The sequence below is a fragment of the Ptychodera flava genome, chromosome 3 (assembly GCF_041260155.1).
Source record: "Ptychodera flava strain L36383 chromosome 3, AS_Pfla_20210202, whole genome shotgun sequence".
NCBI lineage: Eukaryota > Metazoa > Hemichordata > Enteropneusta > Ptychoderidae > Ptychodera > Ptychodera flava.
The window spans coordinates 9,598,863-9,612,237 of record NC_091930.1 but is presented as its reverse complement, the minus strand read 5'-3'; the positions used below and the strand labels follow the sequence as shown (position 1 = coordinate 9,612,237).

Sequence of the window (13,375 nt, the reverse complement as noted above, 5' to 3'; positions counted from 1 at the left end):
CTGATAGTTAGTGGTGGTACCAGGTGTCAGGAATGGGTAAGCGTACCCTGCTAGCATGCTACGCCCGTCAGGATTGATCCAAAATTGTCTAAATATTGTATGAAATGATACAGGATATAAATCACTGTAATAAGTCAAAGCCGGGAATACTGTCGCTAATCATTTGAGTGACCGAGGTGTCATATTTGGCCACAATGTCGTCATGTCGACCGTAGAACTTATTGAAAGTCCTAACGAGTCTTTTTGATGTGTATTCCTGTCTCACTAATTTTGATGCCAATGAGCTGTGTCTCAGTTGAAAATCAGCGTAGGAATACAAGTATTAGCTTTAATAGGTTCCTATACTAAATATCGAAAACGAGTCAAACCTCTCCCCTTACCGCAATGAAAAGCATTTGATATGTTCGTCTTCTACTAACCAAAATCCCAACAATAAATCAATTGGCCATAGCTGTGGGTATAACATCACTCTAGATAATTCATTGGTTCTGAGCACGTAGTGACATAAGAGGAACTACGTTCGAATAGAGAGAAGTGACCGTGTTGCTCATGCATCGCGCTATTTAATTGATTATTTTGGTATCATGATAAATGTCAATACTTTTCTACTTACACTTTTCATACTTTTGCTCAAGTAAGGATTGCATATGTCATAATCAAGATGCAATAACATTTGTCTATGGCTCCTCCGCTAGGTGACTGGGTGCCGTACGTTGTGAGTTCGAACATTGATAGAAACCACCGTATTAACATTTATCACTTGGGATGATTACGAGGAATGTTTGGATAAAAAGCGATACATAAACACGAGAAATGATAACTTGTGCAGTGCAAACTACATTATCGCCAAGAAAAAGATTTAAATATCGATAAAATTGAAACTCAACAATCGGACGGATATAGAACAGAGAAACCAGCCTTCCATAGCAAGAAAATAGTATGTGTGTCCTTATTCATTATGAACATGATAATGGATATTTACTCTAAGGTTGAGCCGCTTATTCTACGTTAAAGTGATTAACTATGATACACATAATAATTATGAAGAATGTCACCTGTCAATAGCGGTATTTCTCTCTTACAGAGTAAATACTCCTGTACTGGAATGTAGATATCGAGGGTTAGGTAGTGAGCTTGAATCTTGCTGAGTAGTGTTGGTGTGATGATTGTAGAATGAATGGTTTTGTCCAGTCGTCCACTGATATACTCACTCCACAGGGCTTCCAGAGCTTCCATTGATCCGCACCTTGTCACATATTTCAGACTGCCTTGACGAGTGTCAACAACAGACAGATCAGGATGAACGTTAGTGATTACTTCGCCAGCCCCCTCGGTGATTGGACGATTTTCTTGTATTTCATAGAATTCGCTTTCAACAGTGGACATAGTTGTACCATTTACGGCACACCCGAACGATGTACCGACTTGTACGGCAACAGTACCTGAAAGAGTAAAAAATAATTAAATTGAAAACTATATATTGTGAGATTTTAAAAACTAGCACAAGATTGTGATCGTACAACTCTTATTCACACTGCAGTATAAATGTTTAACATGCCATAATCTTAATAATATGCAAAGGAGTTATTGGTCACCCGACTACTTTAGCTTTGCTAACAACTCGTATTCTATGAATAACTAAAAGCGCGTTAGCTGCAGGCAAAATTAGTTTGCAAGAGAGATAACTTTTCTTCATGGAAGATTTCACAGGAAAAAATAACAAAGATGACAGTCTAGAACTTATATACTGCACAGTGAAAATGATTGCATTTCTCGATTATACTTGACCTTTTCTCCATTATAGAAATTCAAAGAATAGCGTGAATAAATGAATTACCATAAACCAGTAGTCACCAAATAAGCTAAAAATACCGTTTGCACGTAGGTTGTATGAATCTTTCTTAAATAAAACGTTTTAAGTTCGTTATATGGTTCCCTTTATAACATTAAACTCTTCTAAGAGAATGTCTCATGCATTTGATGGAATAGTAATAATAAGAACAATATATGCCTTTGTTATCAGAAAATATGCTTACAGTAGCTTCGCTTTTCTTTTTCTGAAGAGTACCTTTGAATTCGTTTGACCTTTGCTGGCGGAGCTGTACTCATATCCGATAGAGCATTTGATTCTCCTCCACTCCCTAAGTTCGGAAACAAAATTTAAAACTATTGGTAAGAGCCACTTGTATTACATTTTTTCCTCAAGACTATTTGAACTCCATTAGATTAAATGTATATCAACCCCCTCGTATGTATTTGTATTTTCAACCATGACCATTCCTCTGACGAATCTGTGTATTGAACTATTAAAAAAATCCTTTCATAGTTTATTTAGTGGTTAGTGTTGAATATTATTTGTTTTGGATTCGTGTATGTTCTGCACAGGTTGTATGAAGAGATAAAGTCATATACCTAGTATGGGGACAGAACCATTGCTTGCGCATTCAGCCGATGACTCTTCTGATCTTGTCATGTGTAGAGTGCAATTGATTTCTTTCGCAAAGCTTGCATTGTCAATCTTATTCCGCAGTATTTCTCTAACACAACTTGCCCGTTCTAAGGACACACTGTACGATTTAATGACGTTGATAATCATTTTCTTTAATGACTCAGGTCCCATACGCATTTCGACAACCATGCCATCACGATATAAGGGGAAGTTTTCCTTTATAAATTCGTCACACTGTGACATTCGCGGAACAATGATTGGTTTCCCACTAGCCATGGTCGAAACGGCTACATCAAACGAACCCATGGCTTGTCGGGGCACAACGACAAGATGAGCGGAACGAAGTTCATTCTTAAAGTCATCAACTGAGCTTACACGCTTTAAAGTGACTTGTAAATTTCCGTAGGGTTTTAGGACTGATTGAATCGCATTATCGCCTTCCCTTCCTATGAATGGAATAATCCATTGCGGCGGATCATCACCTGCTTCCAAAAATGTACTCGCCATTAAACTCATAGCGTTGACAATTGAATCACTGGTCGTTAGGTCTGAGATTACTGACTTGTCAAACACTGTCATTATACGAAATTTGCTGATTTTTGTCGGCAAAAATTTGGGTTTTAGAATTGGTATTTCGAAGTACATTTGACATGGTATAGGTGACAGTCTAAAATGTTTCATGCATGGATCTTGATATCTCATGCTGAAATAATCAAAGACATTAGAATCAACTGAAATCACCATATCAGCAACTAAATGCTCTTCATCTAGCAGTTTGCAACGTTCTTCGAATGTTTCTTCATCGCATTCAAGTGTCTCATTGCTGATATTTTCCGGGTTCCAGATGTTGACAAGACAATACAACGCATTTGGTAGGGCAGATTTCTGAATATCCAGGGCTATGGATGATGTGATTAATCCGAATCCAAAGACAAGCTTTAAATTTGGGATTTTCTTAATTCTAGAGAAAAAGACAAGGTGAGCAGTAAGCCAGACAGACGTAGGTCTCTCGTATATTTGATGTCGCTTTCTTTCAGGTAAAAGGAGACGCACTCCAAGACGTTTTGCTTCCTTTTCAGTTTTTCCGTCTGCTTCTAAGACCATGCAGTATATGTCCACTCCTAATGACTTCAGTAAATGTACGATATAGTATAAACTTGCAGTAATGCCACCAAACATACAAATTTCCCACCATTCTATCACAATCAAAGCAGCGGGACGCTTTGAATCTTCATCTATGCCCTGTAACAAAGTTATTTTAATAAAAACACTAACATGTAAGCTCCGTTTATGCGCATGGAAGTCAGACAATATATCGTTATATTTTGAGGGACCTGTCACACCTTGGCGATCTAGCCAGCGTACGCCGACGTGTCAAATTTTTCTAAAACGCTGGCTAACGATTTATTTTTCAACTTTGGGAGTATACATTAGCGTATTCATAACATATTCATAGGTTATAAATACGTTTTGGGTATGCTTAGCCTAGACAATTATCTTCAAGTTGACGCATTTCGACTTTTGAGTAACTTACAAGTAACGGATGTGAACGTGTGTCAACGATCGCATAACATACCGACAGCTATTATATGCGGGACGTATGAGCCTTGTGCATGCACAAAACTTTTCGACGACCTCACCGTACAACGACGTATACCTGCGTGCTTCAGTGTGCTCTTAACCTAGTAATACAAAACTTACCCATAACGTATTCGACGTACGCCCGGCGTATTCGCCAAATTTTCCATACCTTGGTAAACGCGCTAAATCGTCAAGGTGTGACAGGGCCTTAAGACCTACATCATCATCATTTGTGAGCTTCTTAGATCGTCCTTTAAGACGAGTGATAACATTGTTTCACGGTACTCTGTATCCTGGTCGTCATGCAAGTTTTCGCAAAAAATTGGCCTGTGTCTACCAATTCGAGATAAAACAATTACAGAAAAATGACTGAACAACCAATCAAAAAATACGGAATTATTCAAAACTTACAAATGAAGCAACAATAACTGGAATACGAAAATAAAGTCCATTATAGTCAAGGACTTTGCAAACTAAAGGTCGCATACCTGCACAATAGTACAAGTTTTTTCTCCAGCATTCTTCACAGCTATGTTGCTATCTCCTCGGCTACCGTTTAGGTCTATGTCGGTTTGTTCACTCGCTTTTCTCTTCCTCTCTGCCATTGCTTTTCCTGTTTTGAACAGATTGAAATGGTAACAAACAAGTCGTTTCTGCAAAGGTAAACAGTGGTACTTTTTAATGTAAGTAAACAATTGTAAAAAACGTAAAGTTAAAATAGCAAGACTGCGAAAAAGTGATACCTTCCATCAAGGGGTTAAAATAGTTCATTTTTGCCCTCCTGTTTTCTGGCTCTGCCAAATGTCAAGAGGAAAGACTTCCCCACAGACCCTAAAAACTTCACAATCACAACCCTAATGCTGACACAGCTTTTATAATCACATTAATAGAAGACAAATATAGTATCTAAGGCTACGCCGCTTTCTCTCCACCACAAAATCTCTCTCTCTCTCTCTCTCTCTCTCTCTCTCTCTCTCTCTCCATTGATACTATATCGTTCGAATTTGCAGGAACAGCGAAGGAACAGCGTTTCCCTGTAAGTATAATGACGAAAGCTGTTGTCAAGTTTAGATTTTTTGCCTCTCCATAGGTTAGCCTTATATCTGAACATTTGATGCGTCGAGGCCGAAGGTTTGTATATTTGTTTGATGAATAGCTTCAGTTTTGTACCTAAATATTCCGAGTGATATCGGCCGTTACTTGACTGGCCCTGGTTTTTTGGTAGACGTATGCAGCAGTTTCAATCTGGCTGGCTAAGACCATCGCGTTCACACTCGATCATCTTCGTGATTGTCTGCCCGGGAGTCTGCCAAGTATGTTGATTAAAGTTCGCAATTATCGTGTCGCCAACGTGACAGAGTGGTGAAATTTGTTTCTTCAATTTACTCTGTTGTCATACTAGACTTTGGTTGAGTCGAGGTCATGTAGTGTTATTTGGACTGATATACATCGCTACCGGGATTTCACACTGCTACCAGCGGTACCACCCAACCGACCAACCTGATAAACCGGCCAAAGCCGACTACAGTACAATTTGTGAGCCTTAGACCTGTTCGAGGTCTGTGGGCATATGAATATCAAAACAGAGTAAACTGACGGAATAAGATTCAACAGACTCACGCAAATCGTTGGGGACAGCCATTAACTGGTGCCAAGAAAAGTTAAGCGACTGGGGCCAGTTACTTCGTATGTAACGCACAGATTGCTACAGAAAAGCATCCACCGCCTAAGTATTCTCTGAAACCTAACAGTACGAAGTTAAACTAAGAAGTACAAAATTAATTAATTCGCATGTCATTAAGCAAGCGATAGCAAAACGCACAGTGCTGCTTTGCTGGCATTGCAACTTGATCTAGCAATATTTAGCGTTTGAACATATGTCGCTAAATAAAGAGACACAAGTCGGACTTATTTCTTCACCGAACAACACTCCACGACGAATGTATGGGACAACGGGTAAATTTCAAAGCTGATTGGAGATTTTAACGTCAACATTCATGTATGAAAGTTAAAGATTAAAAAATTGAATGTCAATTTGATAATCAATGTGGATGGAGCATGTTTACAGTTACATAGTAAGATTGAACAGAAAATAGGAACTATCTGTTCGTAATTTTTAAGACACGTAAACCCAACAACGGGGATGTACGTGACACGGTATATGATGTCGATAACGATTGGTCCCATCCACGCCGATGTCACCGACCTCTGCAGTATTTTTGTCAGAGAATCAGCCAATATCTGATATATATCGTCGGTGAATCGGCTAATGTCTGATCGCCTGTGGCTGTGAAGTGAATTATTATTAAAAATGCCCAGTCGGAGTCTAGTTTATCTTACCGTTTATTGCACGATAGCTGGCCAGCTAAAGTCAAGCGTACCTTGCCTTCCTATTTTTCAATTACATCAAGTGAATCAACCGATCGCGATAAGAAATATACATGATGGATACACAAGAATGCTTAACACCTGAAACATTTTGTTATCACGGATTGGTTACTAGGGGGGCGTAAATTGTATCTGCACATATAGCAACCGTGAAATGTCGGCGAACACATTGTAAATCTTTTTCCACAACTTAGTTCCTTCTCACGCAAAAAAACCCCAACTTCTCAATTATTTCATGTATGTTTACACGTAAGAGAACTATTTTACAGCAGACGCTCGTTTCATAGCGTTCTGTTCATTTCATTGGCCTGTATCAAAGGACACATATCATGAGAAAAACTGATTCTTCCAGTAATCTTTGAACATGCAAAAAATAAACGAGAAACGACCGCAATAAATTATTATCCGTTCGTTCACACGGTATCTACTTCAATTGAGGTTTGATACGAGCACAGTTTTAGAAAAATCCGTGACAGGTGCAGCATATAGTCAATTGAAATAATCGAGACTACATAAATACATGTTTTTTTACGTTTGACAGGAATATATTTTTAGTCGAAGCCTGTAACATCGGTATCAAAGGAGCACGGCATAATGCATCAGAAAATTGAAAACGCTCAATATTACCTCCACCTCATGACTCTTGTTTTAAATGTCTATCACATCTAATTAATTTTGTAGCATGACATCGAGTTACAGATTACAGTGCCTTACGGATATTGCGTCATACTTGACCAACGTTCCGAGAGAAGTACATTTTTTCTCTTGTATTCTTTCTTCTAAAGATGATCTTCGTCCAAAATAGGACGTACATTTGTACGTACACAGAAACATAGCGCGGTGGTCAAAGGCGTAATCACATTTCCCTTGCATTACAATAATACTGCGTTTTGGGTATTTGAATGTTCAAATCTCAACACAGGTGCAGAATATCGCCACAAATCGCATCGCAAAATGCGATGAACATCACGAAAATGCTGTGAGCTACTTCGACGCATAAACTTAGAAGATAATTAACAGTTAAATTCGTAAATAAATATGTTCAGCAACATTGAATGTTTACCAAAAGTCCTGAAAAGGGCCTACTGGAGTTGTTTTTGTCCGACAAAAAGCTACTCGTTTAACACTTCTAAGGAGCCGTAAAGCATGTGATCAGTGAATGCCACGTAAAATATTTGAAACGACCAATTCACGTTTGATTTTATACTATCACATTAAAGCTTCATAGAACGATACTTTTTTACGAGCGGATCACGCCACATACACTTCCATGGGATATTTCATTGGATATTTTCATATCAAGGTTGACGTTTCTGGGTCAAACTGAAGGAGTTTATTGTCAACTTACAGTTATGATACGTTGACGGTGGACATTGCTGTAGAATAGTTTAGGCGGCAAATGCAGCTGTTTTCAATCTCAGACCGAGACTTGATCAATGAATAGATCTGTTCAGTCTCTTAAGTATCAACATATTTACTTTGTGTCTGTGACCATTTACCTGATGCCCTCTCAACGTTCAGTGACCCTCAGCTGGCAAGTCTCCCGACATTTTTTCATGGCTCAATGTTCCCGTCTCAAGCCGTACTAAACTGACAGGTTTATGTTATATAAGTTGAGTTGAGAATGTTTTGTGAACAATATGATGAACAATCACTGAAAAATAAAATACACACTGTTCAAACTTGACGGCATATACTGATTATGCAGCATTCTATTTTATACGGGGGTGGTGGGGTTGGTTCGGTGGAACTGAATTGAAGCTAAAATGAAATGCAAAAAACCACCCCCTCCAAACTAAATTTCAAAAATTTGATCCCCTCCCCACATCAAATGTAAAATGCAACAACCCCGCCCCAATATTCATCTGATTTGATTGATTAACCCTTTGCACCCTACCTGCTAACTTCTGATATAATCAAGACTGTCCCCTCTTACCATATATATTTAGAATCGCCATGAAACGTTTGTCCGAAAAATGTGCAAAATATTGGCATGCGACCTCATAAACTATTTTAAACGGCCATCAACATAAGAAAATTGTATTTTTTTCTAAGTTTTTTTGTTAATTTTCATTGGAGATCCTCATTAATTCATCATTTTCTATCACCAAACTATTTATTTCTGCAAAGTCAGCTTTCACTGACTTAAATTGTAAAAATCTTTGTGAAGATGCACACTGATAATGTTCGTTATGACTAATGATGTGAGGTAATCAAAGGCCCTTGTCGTTGCATGTATATAAAAAATGTTAGACCAAAACAATATCGATGTTGATCATATCGCTGTCTTTTGTTAATGTCTGAGGTATCCATATCGTCCCCACGTGCCATACTTTTCCATCTAATAACAGTATGTCTAAAGAATATAAAACAGAAATGCCTGCAGTATATTGTTTAGAAAGTACTGCATATAAAACCTAGTTACCTTTCCTATTTTATTTTGCTATCTCAATTACAAATCACATGTAAAGCTTATTCCGTCTTCACTTGCATTGTATATATCAAACAAGTTACTCCGAAGAAAAGAAAAAAAAATGTGTGCAATATATTGTTTCAAAGTATTTCGTGTAAAGTCTTTGTTTTACATTTTGAAATATATCTCCTAACTTTACTTAGAGATAAAATGGGAGCATCTACATGGTCCCAATATCTCCTCTTGTACTGATACACAGTCATTGGCACACCATTGTCCACCGGCCGGTGAATGTAAAATTGATAGAAAATAGACTTGCTTACTATCCATCAGTCAAAGTGACTCATCAGAACAGAGGAGTACTTCAGTGAAACGGTTTTGTAAACGTTAACCCCTTTGATTTCCACCTACTCCTATCCCCCATAAAACTTAATGCCCTCTTCCACGAAATAAGAACTTACATCTGCTCATCGTGATACTTTTCATATGATAAATTAGGGTGAAATATTTCAACCAATAGTGATTTCATGTCTGGCTTCAATCGAAACGATATTACTGTTGCTTCCATACGTCAGCAAGAGTATTTTAAAATATGGCTTACTAGAACCACTTATTGCCTAAACAGTCGCATGAAACGTTCAGTCGATCGGTTGCAAAAATCTTATTGATTCGGCGATCTAGTACAGTTAGTGAACTGAGGAGTTCATTTAGCACAATAGCACACCTGACCAGATTTTATGATGGATAAAATTGTGGTCAAGAGTTTTGACAAACGCTCGGTTGTACATCTGCTGAAAGCAGCTGTAAAACGTTGTTTATAGGGATTCTTGTGGGTTTGAGTAGAAATTCCATATAGTCAAGATAAAACATTGTCGTCATTCATCAGCCAACGATGATGAATGTAAAAATGTATAAATACTTATAGAAGAATAATTATAGCAAATTGAGGAATATCAAGAGTAAAAGAAGAACATGGAATACACGAAATAAATGGACATCAAAGTCCAAAATAGGTGACAGGCACGCGGTATATAGTCATGTGATATTTTGCGTATATACCGGCTAGCTTAAGTACGTCTACCAGCTCGTAAATAAGTGTTCACATTTTAGTTTGATGAATCACCAGTACGACGTTTAACATATTTTATTATGAGGTATACATGTATATTATTCAATCACTCATTTTTACCACATCGGAAAAATCAACTTGCTATACTTGAATCAATGGCGGAAAATCGTTCTGTCGAAATAATACAGCTGCTCTTTGTCAGAGCTTCTTGAAAGATGCGGAGCCAATTTGTTCCCAAAAACAAGCTTAACCCAAAATCTGGCGATAAAGACCTCGTCTGATGGAGACAAGCTCAGACTACAATAAACTAATATATCTGCTATTAAAGTGACAGAATGGTCGGACAGCGTTTCGACTACAGTCGTTATAAGGCCAAATAAAATTTAGTAACAGGGCAGACGCTGCAACTGTTAATGATTTCTGCAATATTTCTATGCAATATAACAACTACAGTTTCTTGCTATCTCCCTACAGCATGCTCAAACACACAATATTTAGTTTGTCGACAAAGCCTGTATATATAAATATGTTTTAGGTGATATTTTAATTGGAGTCCAGACAGACAGTCAGTTGTCAGTGACACAAATGCATGGTACACATACATAGGCTGTCATAGCAAGCTAAATACTAGACAATTCAACATGCTGTAGGGAGAAGAACAAGAACGCAGTTGTTAAACTGAATAAAGACATTGTCAAAATTATAAAAGTTAACCCTTTGAGTGTTGTAATTTTTCCAACTAAAATTTTAGTGCAACATTTCACCATTTTTTATGAATTTTTCTCTAAATGTTGTGATATTCATTTGCTACAGTTTTTTATCAAAATTTTGGCAAAAATCTGAAAAAAAATTGACTGGGGTACATTTTATACAGGTGGCAAAAGTTTACTTTGACACTCAAAGGGTTAATACAGCTACACCCTAAAGGTAGTGTCACTGTAATTAATGCTCTGCTACTGTAGTATCACTGTTACTGCATACCTGAGCAGTGATAGAGATAGCTAGACTCTGATGTACATTGTGAAGAAGAGTTTGTGTCAAATGACGCTCATGACAGTGAAACATACTTGTACACAAGATTAGGCCAGAGAGCAACACATGGAAGAACACATGGAAATTTTTGAATTCTGGCATATGAGAATAATCAAATATTAAAGAAAAAAAATGGGGTCACCATGCTTGATTTTCTAAATTTTCACATTCTTGTCATAAAATCATGCAGAAGTAAAACTTTGAACAGTAAAGAGTAAATGAAAAATTATTTGACCAAATGGAATTATTTATTTTTTAACCACATTTGCAATTATTGCTCCCAAAATTTCAGAGATTGAAACATTTATTTGATGGAATATTTTAACCTTCCAGTATTGTCAATTTTGAGTAGCATCTAATTCATATATGTCTTGTGGTTTTGAAACAAATTTTGGGTAGGTCACTGTGCTCAGTTTTTTACAATATGGCAATTAGCCAGAAATCACAATTTGCCTACTCTCTCATGATTGCATTTTGTGTGCTCTTCAGCAGGAGCAATTGACCTGGCGAGAGTTGGATTGCCTAAAGTTGGCTTTTATACCAATAAATCTAAAAAATATACTGATGCATTTAAAGAACTTGCCTTGAGAATATGACAAGAAAATCCCTTCTGAGTGACTTACATTTATGTTGTTTATTATAATTATATTAACCAGATGTGAACTGAATGTGCTCGCATGTTTAGAACAGATTCATTAATAGTAGTACGCTTCACAGAACAATCAGATATCTGTTATGTCATTATATCAAGCAGGTTTCATAAACTTTCGCACAGTATACTCTTAGAATAAAATCATTAATTACAAAACTTCGTTTAATATGCAAATAAGATGTTTATTAACTTCACACTGCTCAATACTTCATTTAGATATCTATCAGATCAATATATGTAGCAAGTTTCACCAAATTTAATGCTGTAATTTTGGAGTAATATCACTAATTACAAAGTTCATTAAAAATACAAATGAACCCTTAAGTAAATTGACACTGCTCAATGTTTCGTAGCACAATTAGATATTTATAAGATCAATATCTGCAGAAGGTTTTACCATATTTGGTGCAATAATTTTAGAGTTATATACCTAATTACAAAGTTCATTAAATATGTAAATGGACCCTTAATTAACTATACACTTCTAAATGCTTTGCACCGCAGTTAGATCTCTGTCGGATCAGTATCTGAAGCAGATTTCATCTAATTTGGTGCATTTATTTCGGAGTGATATGACTAATTACAAAACTTCATAAAATATGCAAATGATCTATTTATTAACTTGACCCTGTCCAATACTTCTAAGTACAGTTAGATATATATATATATATAAGATCAATATTTGTTGCATGTGTCATTAGATTTGGTGCAAGAATTTCAGAGTTATGTCACTAATAAAAAAAGTTCATTAAATATGAAAATGAGCAGATATTTTACATGACACTCACAGCATCATCATAAATAAATGTTCTGAGCTTGTCATATCTGTGAAACGTTTCATGGGATTTTGTGCTGTATTTCTTGCTATATGTCGACACTCTCATTACTGTCTCCATAGCAATCCATTGTATGAAAAAAATGATATATCATAACTAACATGTAGCATATGATATCTGCCTATCAAATCGGACTTGAATCTGTTCAGGCGTTTTTGAGTTATCGTTTCAACAGACAGACAGACAGACAGACAGACAGACACATATACACACTCACACACAGAAACAGACAGACAGACAGACAGACAGACAGACAGACAGACAGACAGACAGACATCGCTATGAAATTAGTTCACGTGTGTGAATAAGTGGGGTAAAAACATAAAACACTGTTTTAACCTACATCTTCAATGTTATTAAATCATGTTAATTACAGACATACGTAAATATCGATGGTTCTGCATTCATAGACGTGTTTATGCCAGAGCGACTGATTTAATGATAAAATTACGTTTCAGTAGTACGCGAAAAAAATCTATGTCCCCCTGTATCATCTCGTCCCTTGTACATATTATTCCAGCCTTTTCTTCTATCGAACCTTGCAAGTCATTCCATGCCCAGCATATAGAATACAACTTACCAAACAATCAGAATGTTCACACTGCTTAACCACTGGGTTAAATCTCCTTGGCTGTTTGAAACTCCATTTCTGGTTTAAAGCGCTAAGTCGTGTTTTTGTCATCCAGCACTCAATGGCGAGACGTTATTGCGGATTGTGCCTTCACTTATCGGCATGTGAGGTTCGGTCGTCAGTCTGGAATCTAGCGCTTAGCAAACACAATATTTATATGTCCTTCGGCGTTTTTGAATGATCACATTAATTATTAACCTTTAATGCTCTCTGTGATGCCATTCGCATTGTACGAATCTGGACACAGATGACGCCCTCTAATTCGGCGCCCACCATTTGATTACATTCCCTCATCCAGTTTTAATATTTTACTTGTTGCGAGAA

General features: G+C 36.9%; 1 protein-coding gene across 1 annotated transcript; it reads right to left on the bottom strand.

The window, feature by feature from the left end:
• Positions 1-867: 867 nt before the first annotated feature.
• Positions 868-13,198, bottom strand: LOC139129508 (uncharacterized). The gene is made up of 5 exons (XM_070695145.1): positions 13,001-13,198; positions 4,519-4,643; positions 2,413-3,691; positions 2,037-2,141; positions 868-1,442 (listed from the first exon to the last, which is right to left on the bottom strand). The coding sequence occupies exons 2-5, from the start codon at positions 4,633-4,635 to the stop codon at positions 1,018-1,020; spliced, it is 1,926 nt and encodes a 641-aa protein (XP_070551246.1). The 5' UTR covers positions 4,636-4,643; positions 13,001-13,198; the 3' UTR covers positions 868-1,017.
• Between the last annotated feature and the right edge of the window lie 177 nt (positions 13,199-13,375).